General features: G+C 39.5%; 1 protein-coding gene across 6 annotated transcripts in view; it reads left to right on the top strand.

The window, feature by feature from the left end:
- The first annotated feature begins 1172 nt into the window (after nucleotides 1-1172).
- cspg5b (chondroitin sulfate proteoglycan 5b) overlaps nucleotides 1173-16649 on the top strand; it is a 45892-nt gene continuing 30415 nt past the window's right edge. For 2 of the 6 annotated variants that reach the window (XM_058377416.1, XM_058377413.1), the window contains exons 1-2: nucleotides 1177-1624; nucleotides 8741-9572. In XM_058377416.1, the coding sequence (XP_058233399.1) occupies nucleotides 1552-1624; nucleotides 8741-9572 (905 nt within the window). In that variant the 5' untranslated portion in view covers nucleotides 1177-1551. Of the gene's footprint in view, nucleotides 1625-8740; nucleotides 9573-16649 lie in introns of all 6 variants that reach the window. The other 4 variants (XM_058377417.1, XM_058377414.1, XM_058377418.1 and 1 more) reach the window with 4 other exon arrangements.

The raw sequence follows: 16649 nt of genomic DNA, 5'->3' as shown, positions 1-16649 counted from the left end.
TTAGTACTAGTTTTGGGTCACAGGGTCACATGACAGAAGCTATTAAAGACAGTGGTTTTTTTTAAATAAAAATTAAAAGAAAAGTAAAAGAAGAGATTCTTTGGGATACAAAGAGGTGTACCTTGTGGAGGTGTCCAATTAGATCATTTTGGTACTAGATTTGGGTCACAGGGTCACATGACCTAGAAGCTATTAAAGAAATAGTGTTTAAAAAAAATAAAATAAAATAAAAGAAGACATTTTTGGAATAACAAAGAGGTGTACCCTGTGGAGGTGTCCAATTAGATCATTTTGGTACTAGATTTGGGTCATAGGGTCACATGACCTAGAAGCTATTGAAGAAATAGTTTTTTTTTTTTATTAAAAAATAAATTAATGATAGCAAATTAATTCACATGATACATAATTAATACTATCTATTAATTCAATTTTTATTTATAAATAAACAAATGCTGTTTGCAATGCCGCATGCCATATGTATATTTAAGAAGAAATTAGAATAACTGGGGAACGTAGTCAGTTAAGTAACAAGTACCACATTTCAGTCGTACAGAAATTTGTCGACGGTTCCTAAACTGGCGCTTCCGAATGTCTGTCTAATGTCTGGATATCAAACTTCAGCGCGGTACATTCATGTTGCTGTTTATGCTTCATTTGTTTGCTCATCTGGATTTAATTTTATATTTGTATATACGCATGTACATTTAGTTTAATTGGGTTGGGGTGCCGTGGGAAAAAACACTACAAAGGGGTGCCATGCTTTCAAAAAGTTTGAGAACCACTGGTTTAGGGGAACGAGCTGAATTGAGGTCACAAGCTCGATCCCAGTAAATCCAATACACGATTTCCTCCAGAGCTACACATTTAATGTGTGCGCGCTTTAGAAACAGAGAGATGCTACTTGCTTTTTCAGCACATGATGAACATAAAGCTGAAGCAGTCTGTAACGTTGCTCTCGTTCCGGTGTTTCGATAGAAGACAGAAAATCTGATTGTTCTCGGAGTCTTGTGCTGGACTTGCGCAGTCTTTTTTTTGTTCTCGCGCACAGTCCTTTTGTTCTCTCGAGTGCGCGCGTGTTTCACGTGCACGTGTGTTGTGTGCCCATCCAGTGGAATGGGAATGGGGAGGGGGGTGGTAGTGGTGGAATTGGCCAAATCCCAGTGCATCCTGCTTGTGATTGGTCAGTGCAGCGCTCATGGTGCACTAGCCTTCACTCCTCACCCTTCACTTGGCTCACACGCATTTGGGATGCAGCCTTGTGTCTGTTTATTTCCCAGCATCAGCCACTGCCGTCTTTCTCCCAGGGCGGTCACGGTGTAAAGGAAGAAGAGAGAGGAAGGTGAAGATGAGAGTGTGAGCAGAGATCCTGAGACCAGAAGACTTTCTCCTGAGGAGTGAGATCCAGACAAAACAAAGCCAGAGAGAGAGAAGAGTGTGATGGAGGGAAGGGAAGAGGCCTGACTGACAGCAGGAGGAAAGTGTGTGTGTGTGTGTGATAGAAGAGTGTGTTGTGTAGTTGTATAGTGTACTCTTGTGTACTTTTGTAAGAAGATGACGTGTACGAGCTTCACTGTGCTGAAGTCCAGCCTTATGCTATTCCACCTGCTTCCTTTCTACACACACGGTAAGAAGTGACCCTAACACACACACACACCACATTATAACCTGTCTGTCTCTCACACTGTCTCACTCACAAGCACATAGACTGAGATTGTTGTTGATCGATCTTTCAGTAAAGTTGTGTTTAAATGTTTGTGTAAACCAACCAACTGTTTTATTTATGGTATATAAAGTAGAACAGTTGGTTGGTTTACACAAACACTTTCTTGGCACAGCTAACTTGCATATGGTAACGCCCACAAAACTCCATAAAAGGTAATGTACTCTGAAAGCTGGGAGCACAAAATGATCCCTCAGGGTAAAGACTCCAAACCTTTTCGTGTTTTTCTGCATCTAACCGATCAAGCCACTATTTAGAGATGTGTATAAACTATACGTTTGATTAATGCTTTTCTCCCAAAGAGGTGCCGAAGGGCTAAATCACAGACGGGTCAGTTTTTTCAGCTGTGTCCTAGTTATTATTATGTTATTGGCTACAGTTTCCAGGTCATGTAAATATAAAACAAGTGTATATATATATAAAAATTTCACTGAAGCTCTTCCCATAAGTGTTCAGTAGGCTTCAGCTCTGGCTTGTGTGTAGCTTCCTGAACTTCACCATCTCAGTTTCCATAGTTTGTTTAGCGTGACTGGATGATGAGCATGAGTGAGACAGCAGTCTATCTGGGGTTACTGGAAGCTTCATTGTTCCTCCTCCAGTATTTGGCATGCAGTGTTTAAGAACACAGCCAATGGAGGGTGAGTAGGGCTTCAGTTTCTCACACTTCACAGTCCAGTGTGTTTATCCTCTTCAGCAGTACATTGGGCTTCTGCTGGTTTCCCAGTCCCAGTTAGATCCAGTTTGTCCTTTTCACTCAACACTGTAGTGGACACCTTGGTAAAGAAATATCCCAGAAAGAGAAATGTATGCAAGTAATGTGCATTTCACAAGAAATCTACCACACAGATTTGCATTTAAACATGATTAATTAAAAAGAGTTTATCTTAAAGACAGTAAATGTACTGCTTCTGAAGAAAATGGTGCTTTACAGTTTTACATGAATAATAAAGGATAAATAATCGTCTTCAGCAGGATTAGACACTTACACTGAATAATGTCCACATAATGACTATATTTACATCAGCTGAATGTAGGCTTGCCCCCACTTCTCCCCCCATCCCGTGGACTTGGGCACACCACAGTGGCTCAATCTGCCACTGAGGTTTGTGAACAGCGGAGGCTGTCAGAGCGGATTAGTGTTAGAGCGTTAGCGCTAGTGTGGTGTGTAGTGCGGCCGTCTGGAGCTCGGAATGTGGGCTGATAAGAACCTGTGGGATGCTAACACTAACCCTAGAGCTGCACAACCTGTTGGACCTGCTACAGCTCTGCACACCCACTGAGCACCTTCCACACTCGCCACAATCATGCAGACTCTAGAGCTCTGGCCTTTCTTTCACAGTTCACAAATATTTATGGCCCTGACTTTCAGCACTTATGAGAACTGGAACCATGAGTCCTGAATATAACACTGTTTAATGTAGTGCATAATTTACCACATGCTAGCACTTCTGCTTATTATGAAGGGTGCCAATATATTTGGATTCTAGTCCTTTGAAGGCACAAGCACACAGGGAGCTTAGGGTAGAGGCATTTGGCAGGACTGTACAGCAGGTCTGTCCTCACAGTGTGTGTGTGTCCGGTGTGACCGATGCCAACGTCCTGTTTATAACACAGCTCAGGATAACAGGCTGGGAGCCTTCATAACACTGCATTATAACACAGCAGAGAGAGAGATGTAATGGCGTTATAAAGGTGTAACTCACTCTGTCTCTCTGTCTCTCTCTCTCTCTCTCTCTCTCTGTGGGCGATGTAGTGTAGTTGTTGTAGTGTTACAGGTTGTGAGGTCTGGTTGTTGTGTTGTGAAGCTGCTCCTGATGTAGAAGTGTGATGGTGTGTGTTAGTGAGCTGAGGTTCAGAAGCAGTCTGGTGAGGAGTCTCTTCTCTCTCCTGTCCCATGGCTCTGCAGGGTTTGTAGTGAGAGCTCTATAGTAGATGGATCTTTTCTGGATGATGAGCAGTGATGTTTGTGATGTTTGTGGTGTTTGTGATGTTTGTGGTGTTTGTGATGTTTGTGGTGTTTGTGGTGTTTGTGATGTTTGTGATTGTGATGTTTGTGGTGTTTGTGGTGTTTGTGATGTTTGTGGTGTTTGTGATGTTTGTGGTGTTTGTGGTGTTTGTGATGTTTGTGATGTTTGTGATGTTTGTGGTGTTTGTGATGTTTGTGGTGTTTGTGATTGTGGTGTTTGTGATGTTTGTGATGTTTGTGGTGTTTGTGATGTTTGTGGTGTTTGTGGTGTTTGTGTTGTTTGTGGTGTTTGTGTTGTTTGTGATGTTTGTGGTGTTTGTGATGTTTGTGGTGTTTGTGATGTTTGTGATTGTGATGTTTGTGGTGTTTGTGGTGTTTGTGATGTTTGTGGTGTTTGTGATGTTTGTGGTGTTTGTGATGTTTGTGGTGTTTGTGGTGTTTGTGATGTTTGTGGTGTTTGTGGTGTTTGTGGTGTTTGTGATTGTGATGTTTGTGGTGTTTGTGATGTTTGTGGTGTTTGTGATGTTTGTGGTGTTTGTGATGATTGTGATGTTTGTGATGTTTGTGGTGTTTGTGATGATTGTGGTGTTTGTGATGTTTGTGGTGTTTGTGATGATTGTGATGTTTGTGGTGTTTGTGATGTTTGTGGTGTTTGTGGTGTTTGTGGTGTTTGTGGTGTTTGTGGTGTTTGTGTTGTTTGTGGTGTTTGTGGTGTTTGTGATGTTTGTGGTGTTTGTGGTGTTTGTGATGTTTGTGGTGTTTGTGATGTTTGTGGTGTTTGTGATGTTTGTGGTGTTTGTGATGATTGTGATGTTTGTGGTGTTTGTGATGTTTGTGGTGTTTGTGATGTTTGTGGTGTTTGTGATTGTGATGTTTGTGGTGTTTGTGATGTTTGTGGTGTTTGTGGTGTTTGTGATGTTTGTGGTGTTTGTGATGTTTGTGATTGTGATGTTTGTGGTGTTTGTGATGTTTGTGGTGTTTGTGATGTTTGTGGTGTTTGTGATGTTTGTGGTGTTTGTGATGTTTGTGATGTTTCTGGTGTTTGTTGTTTGATGGATTTACAGAATTGTGTGTGTATAATTTCAGCTGGGTGATTACCCCATTGTGTAAAATGTTGGACTGTAAGTGACCCCCAGACTACACACACACACTCTCTCTCTCTCTCTCTCTCTCTCTCTCTCTCTCTCTCTCTCTCTCTCTCTCTCTCTCACATGCTTTCACTCATTTCTGTGTTTTTACTCTCTGGAGTTAAATCTAATCCTCAGAGAGCAGCAGTGAGCATCAGACTCATGTATCCCTCACACACACATACACACACACACACACTCTGTTAATCCACTCAGATGTGTGATGGTGTCATCAGCGTTCACACTTCTGAGCTGATATTCAGTAAAGTGTGGTCAAGTGTTCAGTGTTTCTCTGTAATAACTCTACATTGGTGAGCTTTGTACTGTTTAAGGCCTTGTACAGAGAAATAAATAAATAAATGAGCAGGGAGCAGGGAGCTCAGCGCAGTCTCTGCAGCAGAACTGAATGTAAATGTGATCTTTTCTTCATCCTCGCTCTGGCTTTTCCTCACAACATCCTGCCCTGGTTACTAAACACTACAACAACTCTTCTCAGAGCCTCAGCAGCATTTCATTAAGGACAGAAGGATGCACATTATCTCTGGCTTCATCCTCCATCACTCCATAATAGACATCCAGGATTCCTCAGACTCATTCGGTCCTGTGACCCTGGGGCATGATCCTGCATGGGAATGAGTGCACTAGTGATGTAATAATAATAAGATGTAGAGAGACGCTGTGAAGATAGACACACTCACTAATCCCAAGTGTGAGGAGAGATGGTGGGAAACACACACACATGAAAGAGGCCACATGAAATGAGAGGACAGAAGAGCTTCTGTTCAGCAAGGGCTTTTCAGATGAGGGGGCACTCCTTAGAAACCAGTGTGTGTGTGAGAAAAAAAAGAGCCCCCATCTCTCTCCCTCTCTCTCTCCCTCTCTCTCTCCCTCTCTCTCTCTCTCTCTCCCTCTCTCTCTCTCTTTCGCTCCCCCCCCCCTTTCTGTTCTGATGATAATGATGATGATGATGATGATGATGAAGAACACTAGACAGTATGATGATGATGATGATGGTAATCTGCTGTAAAGATGGTCAGAACAGCAAACACTGGTGGGAAATACAGGCTCAGAGACATGAGGGTGTGTGTGTGTGTGTGTGTGTGTGTGTGTGTAAGTGTGTAAGTAGGTCAGAATCGAGCATTGACATGGACCTCAGGACACAGGGAAGGGAATAAATCAATTAAGCCATTATTTGGCTGATGAGCTTTTTGATGTCTGTGTGTGGTGTGTATTGTGTGTGTGTGTGTGTGGTGTGTATTGTGTGTGTGTGTGTGGTGTGTATTGTGTGTGTGTGTGTGGTGTGTATTGTGTGTGTGTGTGTGGTGTGTATTGTGTGTGTGTGTGTGGTGTGTATTGTGTGTGTGTGTGGTGTGTATTGTGTGTGTGTGTGTGTTGTTAGATGGAGTTTGTGTAATGTGTGTTTGGTGTGTATTGGGTGTGTGTGGTTATATGGAGTTTGTGTATTGTGTGTGTGTAGTGTGTATTGTGTGTGTGTGGTGTGATGTGTGTGTTGTTGTTAGATGGAGTTTGTGTGTGTGTTGTGATTGTGGTGTGTATTGTGTGTGTATGTTGTTGTTAGATGGAGTTTGTGTAGTGTGTGTGTGATGTGTATGGTGTGTGTGTTCTTGTTGTTAGATGGAGTTTGTGTAGTGTGTGTGTGGTGTGTATTGTGTGTGTGTTGTTAGATGGAGTTTGTGTAGTGTGTGTGTGGTGTGATGTGTGTGTTGTTGTTAGACGGAGTTTGTGTGTGTGTGGTGTGTATTGTGTGTGTGTGTGTTGTTGTTAGATGGAGTTTGTGTGTGTGTGGTGTGTATTGTGTGTGTGTGTGGTGTGTATTGTGTGTGTTAGATGGAGTTTGTGTATTGTGTGTGTTGTTAGATGGAGTTTGTGTGTGTGTGGTGTGTATTGTGTGTGTGTGTTGTTGTTAGATGGAGTTTGTGTAGTGTGTGTGTGGTGTGTATTGTGTGTGTGTGTTGTTGTTAGATGGAGTTTGTGTAGTGTGTGTGTGGTGTGTATTGTGTGTGTTAGATGGAGTTTGTGTGTAGTGTGTGTGCGGTGTGTATTGTGTGTGTGTGCGGTGTGTATTGTGTGTGTGTGTGGTGTGTATTGTGTGTGTTGTTGTTAGATGGAGTTTGTGTGTGTGGTGTGTATTGTGTGTGTGTGTGGTGTGTATTGTGTGTGTGTGTTTTTGTTAGATGGAGTTTGTGTAGTGTGTGTGTGGTGTGTATTGTGTGTGTGTTGTTAGATGGAGTTAGTGTAGTGTGTGTGTGGTGTGTATTGTGTGTGTGTGTGTTGTTGTTAGATGGAGTTTGTGTGTGTGTGTGGTGTGTATTGTGTGTGTGTTGTTGTTAGATGGAGTTTGTGTGTGTGGTGTGTGGTGTGTGTTAGATGGAGTTTGTGTATGTGGTGTGTATTGTGTGTGTGTGTGGTGTGTATTGTGTGTGTGTGTTTTTGTTAGATGGAGTTTGTGTAGTGTGTGTGTGGTGTGTATTGTGTGTGTGTTGTTGTTAGATGGAGTTAGTGTAGTGTGTGTGTGGTGTGTATTGTGTGTGTGTGTGTGTTGTTGTTAGATGGAGTTTGTGTGTGTGTGTGGTGTGTATTGTGTGTGTGTTGTTGTTAGATGGAGTTTGTGTGTGTGGTGTGTATTGTGTGTGTGTGTGTGTTGTTGTTAGATGGAGTTTGTGTAGTGTGTGTGTGGTGTGTATTGTGTGTGTGTTGTTAGATGGAGTTAGTGTAGTGTGTGTGTGTGGTGTGTATTGTGTGTGTGTGTTGTTGTTAGATGGAGTTTGTGTGTGTGTGTGGTGTGTATTGTGTGTGTGTGTTTTTGTTAGATGGAGTTTGTGTAGTGTGTGTGTGGTGTGTATTGTGTGTGTGTTGTTGTTAGATGGAGTTAGTGTAGTGTGTGTGTGGTGTGTATTGTGTGTGTGTTCTTGTTAGATGGAGTTTGTGTAGTGTGTGTGTGGTGTGTATTGTGTGTGTGTGTTGTTGTTAGATGGAGTTTGTGTGTGTGTGTGGTGTGTATTGTGTGTGTGTTGTTGTTAGATGGAGTTTGTGTGTGTGGTGTGTATTGTGTGTGTGTGTTAGATGGAGTTTGTGTAGTGTGTGTGTGTGGTGTGTATTGTGTGTGTGTGTGTTGTTAGATGGAGTTTGTGTGTGTATGTGGTGTGTATTGTGTGTGTGTGTTGTTGTTAGATGGAGTTTGTGTGTGTGGTGTGTATTGTGTGTGTGTGTTGTTAGATGGAGTTTGTGTAGTGTGTGTGTGTATAAACAGATGTTTGTGTGTGTGTCTTAGATGGAGTTTGTGTAGTGTGTGTGTGTATAAACAGATGTTTGTGTGTGTGTGTTGTTAGATGGAGTTTGTGTAGTGTGTGTGTGTGTATAAACAGATGTTTGTGTGTGTGTGTTGTTAGATGGAGTTTGTGTAGTGTGTGTGTATAAACAGATGTTTGTGTGTGTGTTGTTGTTAGATGGAGTTTGTGTAGTGTGTGTGTGTATAAACAGATGTTTGTGTGTGTGTGTGTTGTTAGATGGAGTTTGTGTAGTGTGTGTGTGTAAACAGATGTTTGTGTGTGTGTGTGTTAGATGGAGTTTGTGTGTGTGTGTATAAACAGATGTTTGTGTGTGTGTGTGTGTTGTTAGATGGAGTTTGTGTAGTGTGTGGTGTGTATAAACAGATGTTTGTGTGTGTGTGTTGTTAGATGGAGTTTGTGTAGTGTGTGTATAAACAGATGTTTGTGTGTGTGTGTTGTTAGATGGAGTTTGTGTAGTGTGTGGTGTGTATAAACAGATGTTTGTGTGTGTGTGTTGTTAGATGGAGTTTGTGTAGTGTGTGTGTGTATAAACAGATGTTTGTGTGTGTGTTGTTAGATGGAGTTTGTGTAGTGTGTGTGTATAAACAGATGTTTGTGTGTGTGTCTTGTGTTGCAGGAAGCTCAGTGGTGTCCACTGTCCCTCAGTTCAACTCCTCTGACGCTGCCTCTAATGCGACGGAGCATAATCCTTCACTTCAGGCTGAAGCTCCTCCCATTTCCTCTCCTCAGCTCCATGGTGTTAAGAGGAGAGGCAGCGTGAAGCCTGGGAGCAGTGGACAGAGTGAGGACAGGCCGTATGTGGTCAGATCTGAATCAGCTGAGCAGGAGCAGGCTGTAGGGGGTATGGGTGCAAGTCTACCCACCATGTCTCGCGGCAAAGCCCCTCTGGACTTTAAAGAGGACAACCCTAACCACAACGCTCCTCGCTGGCTCACCGAATATCTACAGCCCGATGGAAGCGTCCTCGATCTCAACAGCCGTTCTCCTTCGCATGAGCAATCGCTGTTGGTCAGCGATCCGGATGATTCCAGCCCCATCATTAAAGTGAGCTTTTCCGAAGCTGACCAACAGCACCAGATAGAAGTCCCACCTCAGGAGGTTCAGGGTGGAGATCCCACCTCCTGGACACTGTCAGATTTTTATGACTATCTGTCCCCCGACTACTCCACCACCGAGAGCTACACAGATGATGACCGCTCCACACCAGACATGGAGGATGAAAATGTTCAGCAGGTCAAGAAGGCAGGATCTCGCTCTCAGACTCCCAAGGATGGAGCGCCTGGTGCGGACGAGCGGTCAGGACCCACGGACAGGGTGGAGAACACCCGGTGTCTTCTGGGGTTCGTTTACAGGAACGGATCGTGCCAATCACTGTGTGACCTCTACACCAGTTACTGCTTTAATGGAGGCCAGTGCTATGTGCTGGAAGGAATGGGAGTGTTTTGCAGGTAAGAGCTCCAGATCTTCTCCTTCATGGTGGACAAACACAGAGCCTGAGCCACTAATGTGACCTTCAACAATGTCCTTCATGAAAAGTGTTCCATTTTACACAAACTGGTCACTGGATTGGCTAGATGTGTTTTTTCCTCACTCCGAGCTATATCTGCACTAAGTGACCTCACTGCTGACCCACTTTCTATACCACACCCACTGACCCTCACCTAATATCTGCATATAGGGATCAGGGTCACACTCATCTGTGTGTATGTGTGTGTGTGTTTATCTGTGTGTATGTGTGTGTGTGTGTTTATCTGTGTGTATGTGTGTGTGTGTTTATCTGTGTGTATGTGTGTGTGTGTGTGTGTGTGTTTATCTGTGTATGTGTGTGTGTGTTTATCTGTGTATATGTGTGTGTGTGTGTTTATCTGTGTGTATGTGTGTGTGTGTGTGTGTGTGTGTGTGTTTATCTGTGTATGTGTGTGTGTGTTTATCTGTGTATGTGTGTGTGTGTTTATCTGTGTATGTGTGTGTGTGTGTGTTTATCTGTGTATATGTGTGTGTGTGTGTGTGTTTATCTGTGTATGTGTGTGTGTTTGTGTTTATCTGTGTATATGTGTGTGTGTTTGTGTTTATCTGTGTATATGTGTGTGTTTGTGTTTATCTGTGTATGTGTGTGTGTTTGTGTTTATCTGTGTATATGTGTGTGTTTGTGTTTATCTGTGTATATGTGTGTGTGTTTGTGTTTATCTGTGTATATGTGTGTGTTTGTGTTTATCTGTGTATGTGTGTGTGTTTGTGTTTATCTGTGTATATGTGTGTGTTTGTGTTTATCTGTGTATATGTGTGTGTGTTTGTGTTTATCTGTGTATATGTGTGTGTTTGTGTTTATCTGTGTATATGTGTGTGTGTTTGTGTTTATCTGTGTGTGTGTGTGTGTTTATCTGTGTATATGTGTGTGTGTGTTTATCTGTGTATGTGTGTGTGTTTGTGTTTATCTGTGTATATGTGTGTGTTTGTGTTTATCTGTGTATATGTGTGTGTGTTTGTGTTTATCTGTGTGTGTGTGTGTGTGTGTGTTTATCTGTGTATGTGTGTGTGTGTTTATCTGTGTATGTGTGTGTGTTTATCTGTGTGTATGTGTGTGTGTGTGTGTGTGTTTATCTGTGTATGTGTGTGTGTTTGTGTTTATCTGTGTATATGTGTGTGTTTGTGTTTATCTGTGTATATGTGTGTGTGTTTGTGTTTATCTGTGTGTGTGTGTGTGTGTGTTTATCTGTGTATGTTTGTGTTTGTGTTTATCTGTGTATATGTGTGTTTATCTGTGTATATGTGTGTGTTTGTGTTTATCTGTGTATATGTGTGTTTGTGTTTATCTGTGTATATGTGTGTGTGTGTGTTTATCTGTGTATATGTGTGTGTGTTTGTGTTTATCTGTGTATATGTGTGTTTGTGTTTATCTGTGTATATGTGTGTGTGTTTGTGTTTATCTGTGTATATGTGTGTGTGTTTGTGTTTATCTGTGTATATGTGTGTGTTTGTGTTTATCTGTGTATATGTGTGTGTGTGTGTTTATCTGTGTATATGTGTGTGTGTTTGTGTTTATCTGTGTATGTGTGTGTGTGTTTGTGATTATCTGTGTATATGTGTGTGTGTGTGTTTATCTGTGTATATGTGTGTGTTTGTGTTTATCTGTGTATATGTGTGTTTGTGTGTTTATCTGTGTATATGTGTGTGTGTTTGTGTTTATCTGTGTATGTGTGTGTTTGTGTTTATCTGTGTATATGTGTGTGTGTTTGTGTTTATCTGTGTATATGTGTGTGTGTTTGTGATTATCTGTGTATGTGTGTGTTTGTGTTTATCTGTGTATGTGTGTGTGTGTTTATCTGTGTATATGTGTGTGTTTGTGTTTATCTGTGTATATGTGTGTTTGTGTGTTTATCTGTGTATATGTGTGTGTGTTTGTGTTTATCTGTGTATATGTGTGTGTGTTTATCTGTGTATATGTGTGTGTTTGTGTTTATCTGTGTATATGTGTGTTTGTGTTTATCTGTGTATATGTGTGTGTGTTTATCTGTGTATATGTGTGTGTGTTTGTGTTTATCTGTGTATATGTGTGTGTGTTTGTGTTTATCTGTGTATATGTGTGTGTGTGTGTTTATCTGTGTATATGTGTGTGTGTTTGTGTTTATCTGTGTATATGTGTGTGTGTGTTTGTGATTATCTGTGTATATGTGTGTGTGTGTGTTTATCTGTGTATATGTGTGTGTTTGTGTTTATCTATGTATGTGTGTGTGTGTGTTTGTGTGTTTATCTGTGTATGTGTGTGTGTGTTTGTGTTTATCTATGTGTGTGTGTGTGTGTTTGTGTGTTTATCTGTGTATGTGTGTGTGTGTTTGTGTTTATCTATGTATGTGTGTGTGTGTTTGTGTTTATCTGTGTATATGTGTGTGTTTGTGTTTATCTGTGTATGTGTGTGTGTGTTTATCTGTGTATATGTGTGTGTTTGTGTTTATCTATGTATGTGTGTGTGTGTGTTTGTGTGTTTATCTGTGTATGTGTGTGTGTGTTTGTGTTTATCTGTGTATATGTGTGTGTGTTTATCTGTGTATATGTGTGTGTTTGTGTGTTTATCTGTGTATATTTGTGTGTGTTTGTGTTCATCTGTGTATATGTGTGTGTTTGTGTTTATCTGTGTATATGTGTGTTTGTGTGTTTATCTGTGTATGTGTGTGTGTTTGTGTTTATCTGTGTATATGTGTGTGTGTGTGTTTATCTGTGTATATGTGTGTGTGTTTGTGTTTATCTGTGTATGTGTGTGTGTGTTTGTGATTATCTGTGTATATGTGTGTGTGTGTGTTTATCTGTGTATATGTGTGTGTTTGTGTTTATCTGTGTATGTGTGTGTGTGTTTATCTGTGTATATGTGTGTGTTTGTGTTTATCTGTGTATATGTGTGTTTGTGTGTTTATCTGTGTATGTGTGTGTGTTTGTGGTTATCTGTGTATATGTGTGTGTTTGTGTTTATCTGTGTATATGTGTGTGTGTTTGTGTTTATCTATGTATGTGTGTGTGTTTGTGTTTATCTGTGTATGTGTGTGTGTGTTTGTGATTATCTGTGTATATGTGTGTGTGTGTGTTTATCTGTGTATATGTGTGTGTTTGTGTTTATCTATGTATGTGTGTGTGTGTGTGTTTATCTGTGTATATGTGTGTGTGTGTTTATCTGTGTATGTGTGTGTGTTTGTGTTTATCTGTGTATATGTGTGTGTTTGTGTTTATCTGTGTATATGTGTGTGTGTTTGTGTTTATCTGTGTGTGTGTGTGTGTGTGTGTTTATCTGTGTATGTGTGTGTGTGTTTATCTGTGTATGTGTGTGTGTTTGTGTTTATCTGTGTATATGTGTGTGTTTGTGTTTATCTGTGTATATGTGTGTGTGTTTGTGTTTATCTGTGTGTGTGTGTGTGTGTGTTTATCTGTGTATGTTTGTGTTTGTGTTTATCTGTGTATATGTGTGTTTATCTGTGTATATGTGTGTGTTTGTGTTTATCTGTGTATATGTGTGTTTGTGTGTTTATCTGTGTATATGTGTGTGTGTTTGTGTTTATCTGTGTATATGTGTGTGTTTGTGTTTATCTGTGTATATGTGTGTGTGTGTGTTTATCTGTGTATATGTGTGTGTGTTTGTGTTTATCTGTGTATGTTTGTGTTTATCTGTGTATATGTGTGTGTGTGTGTTTATCTGTGTATATGTGTGTGTGTTTGTGTTTATCTGTGTATATGTGTGTGTGTGTTTGTGATTATCTGTGTATATGTGTGTGTTTGTGTTTATCTGTGTATGTGTGTGTGTGTTTATCTGTGTATATGTGTGTGTTTGTGTTTATCTGTGTATATGTGTGTTTGTGTGTTTATCTGTGTATATGTGTGTGTGTTTGTGTTTATCTGTGTATGTGTGTGTTTGTGTTTATCTGTGTATATGTGTGTGTGTGTGTTTATCTGTGTATATGTGTGTGTGTTTGTGTTTATCTGTGTATATGTGTGTGTGTGTGTTTATCTGTGTATATGTGTGTGTGTTTGTGTTTATCTGTGTATATGTGTGTGTGTGTTTGTGATTATCTGTGTATATGTGTGTGTGTGTGTTTATCTGTGTATATGTGTGTGTTTGTGTTTATCTATGTATGTGTGTGTGTGTGTTTGTGTGTTTATCTGTGTATGTGTGTGTGTGTTTGTGTTTATCTATGTATGTGTGTGTGTGTTTGTGTTTATCTGTGTATGTGTGTGTTTGTGTTTATCTGTGTATGTGTGTGTGTGTTTGTGTTTATCTGTGTATATGTGTGTGTTTGTGTTTATCTATGTATGTGTGTGTGTGTGTTTGTGTGTTTATCTGTGTATGTGTGTGTGTTTGTGTTTATCTGTGTATGTGTGTGTGTTTATCTGTGTATATGTGTGTGTGTTTGTGTGTTTATCTGTGTATATTTGTGTGTGTTTGTGTTCATCTGTGTATATGTGTGTGTTTGTGTTTATCTGTGTATATGTGTGTTTGTGTGTTTATCTGTGTATGTGTGTGTGTTTGTGTTTATCTGTGTATATGTGTGTGTTTGTGTTTATCTGTGTATATGTGTGTGTGTGTGTTTATCTGTGTATATGTGTGTGTGTTTGTGTTTATCTGTGTATATGTGTGTGTGTGTTTGTGATTATCTGTGTATATGTGTGTGTGTGTGTTTATCTGTGTATATGTGTGTGTTTGTGTTTATCTGTGTATGTGTGTGTGTGTTTATCTGTGTATATGTGTGTGTTTGTGTTTATCTGTGTATATGTGTGTTTGTGTGTTTATCTGTGTATATGTGTGTGTGTTTGTGTTTATCTGTGTATATGTGTGTGTTTGTGTTTATCTGTGTATATGTGTGTGTGTTTGTGATTATCTATGTATGTGTGTGTGTTTGTGTTTATCTGTGTATGTGTGTGTGTTTGTGATTATCTGTGTATATGTGTGTGTGTGTGTTTATCTGTGTATATGTGTGTGTTTGTGTTTATCTATGTATGTGTGTGTGTGTGTTTGTGTGTTTATCTGTGTATGTGTGTGTGTGTTTGTGTTTATCTATGTATGTGTGTGTGTTTGTGTTTATCTGTGTATATGTGTGTGTTTGTGTTTATCTGTGTATGTGTGTGTGTTTATCTGTGTATATGTGTGTGTTTGTGTTTATCTATGTATGTGTGTGTGTGTGTTTGTGTGTTTATCTGTGTATGTGTGTGTGTGTTTGTGTTTATCTATGTATGTGTGTGTGTGTTTGTGTTTATCTGTGTATATGTGTGTGTGTTTATCTGTGTATATGTGTGTGTGTTTGTGTGTTTATCTGTGTATATTTGTGTGTGTTTGTGTTCATCTGTGTATATGTGTGTGTTTGTGTTTATCTGTGTATATGTGTGTTTGTGTGTTTATCTGTGTATATGTGTGTGTGTTTGTGTTTATCTGTGTATATGTGTGTGTTTGTGTTTATCTGTGTATATGTGTGTTTGTGTGTTTATCTGTGTATATGTGTGTGTGTTTGTGTTTATCTGTGTATATGTGTGTGTTTGTGTTTATCTGTGTATATGTGTGTGTGTTTGTGTTTATCTGTGTATATGTGTGTGTGTTTGTGTTTATCTGTGTATATGTGTGTGTTTGTGTTTATCTGTGTATATGTGTGTGTGTTTGTGTTTATCTGTGTATATGTGTGTGTGTGTTTGTGATTATCTGTGTATATGTGTGTGTGTGTGTTTATCTGTGTATATGTGTGTGTTTGTGTTTATCTGTGTATGTGTGTGTGTGTTTATCTGTGTATATGTGTGTGTTTGTGTTTATCTGTGTATATGTGTGTTTGTGTGTTTATCTGTGTATGTGTGTGTGTTTGTGTTTATCTGTGTATATGTGTGTGTTTGTGTTTATCTGTGTATATGTGTGTGTGTGTGTTTATCTGTGTATATGTGTGTGTGTGTTTGTGTTTATCTGTGTATATGTGTGTGTGTGTTTGTGATTATCTGTGTATGTGTGTGTGTGTGTTTATCTGTGTATATGTGTGTGTTTGTGTTTATCTGTGTATATGTGTGTTTGTGTGTTTATCTGTGTATGTGTGTGTGTGTGTGTTTATCTGTGTATATGTGTGTGTTTGTGTTTATCTGTGTATATGTGTGTGTGTTTGTGTTTATCTGTGTATATGTGTGTGTTTGTGTTTATCTATGTATGTGTGTGTGTGTGTTTGTGTGTTTATCTGTGTATGTGTGTGTGTGTTTGTGTTTATCTATGTATGTGTGTGTGTGTTTGTGTTTATCTGTGTATGTGTGTGTTTGTGTTTATCTGTGTATGTGTGTGTGTGTTTATCTGTGTATATGTGTGTGTTTGTGTTTATCTATGTATGTGTGTGTGTGTGTTTGTGTGTTTATCTGTGTATGTGTGTGTGTGTTTGTGTTTATCTGTGTATATGTGTGTGTGTTTATCTGTGTATATGTGTGTGTGTTTGTGTGTTTATCTGTGTATATTTGTGTGTGTTTGTGTTCATCTGTGTATATGTGTGTGTTTGTGTTTATCTGTGTATGTGTGTTTGTGTGTTTATCTGTGTATGTGTGTGTGTTTGTGTTTATCTGTGTATATGTGTGTGTTTGTGTTTATCTGTGTATGTGTGTGTGTGTGTTTATCTGTGTATATGTGTGTGTGTTTGTGTTTATCTGTGTATATGTGTGTGTGTGTTTGTGATTATCTGTGTATATGTGTGTGTGTGTGTTTATCTGTGTATATGTGTGTGTTTGTGTTTATCTGTGTATGTGTGTGTGTGTTTATCTGTGTATATGTGTGTGTTTGTGTTTATCTGTGTATATGTGTGTTTGTGTGTTTATCTGTGTATATGTGTGTGTGTTTGTGTTTATCTGTGTATATGTGTGTGTTTGTGTTTATCTGTGTATATGTGTGTGTGTTTGTGATTATCTATGTATGTGTGTGTGTTTGTGTTTATCTGTGTATGTGTGTGTGTTTGTGATTATCTGTGTATATGTGTGTGTGTGTGTTTATCTGTGTATATGTGTGTGTTTGTGTTTATCTATGTATGTGTGTGTGT

This window comes from Hemibagrus wyckioides, linkage group LG24 (genome assembly GCF_019097595.1).
Source record: "Hemibagrus wyckioides isolate EC202008001 linkage group LG24, SWU_Hwy_1.0, whole genome shotgun sequence".
In the NCBI taxonomy this organism is placed as follows: Eukaryota; Metazoa; Chordata; class Actinopteri; order Siluriformes; family Bagridae; genus Hemibagrus; species Hemibagrus wyckioides.
Note: the sequence above shows the minus strand (reverse complement) of the source record. Positions and strands in the feature narration are given on the sequence as shown.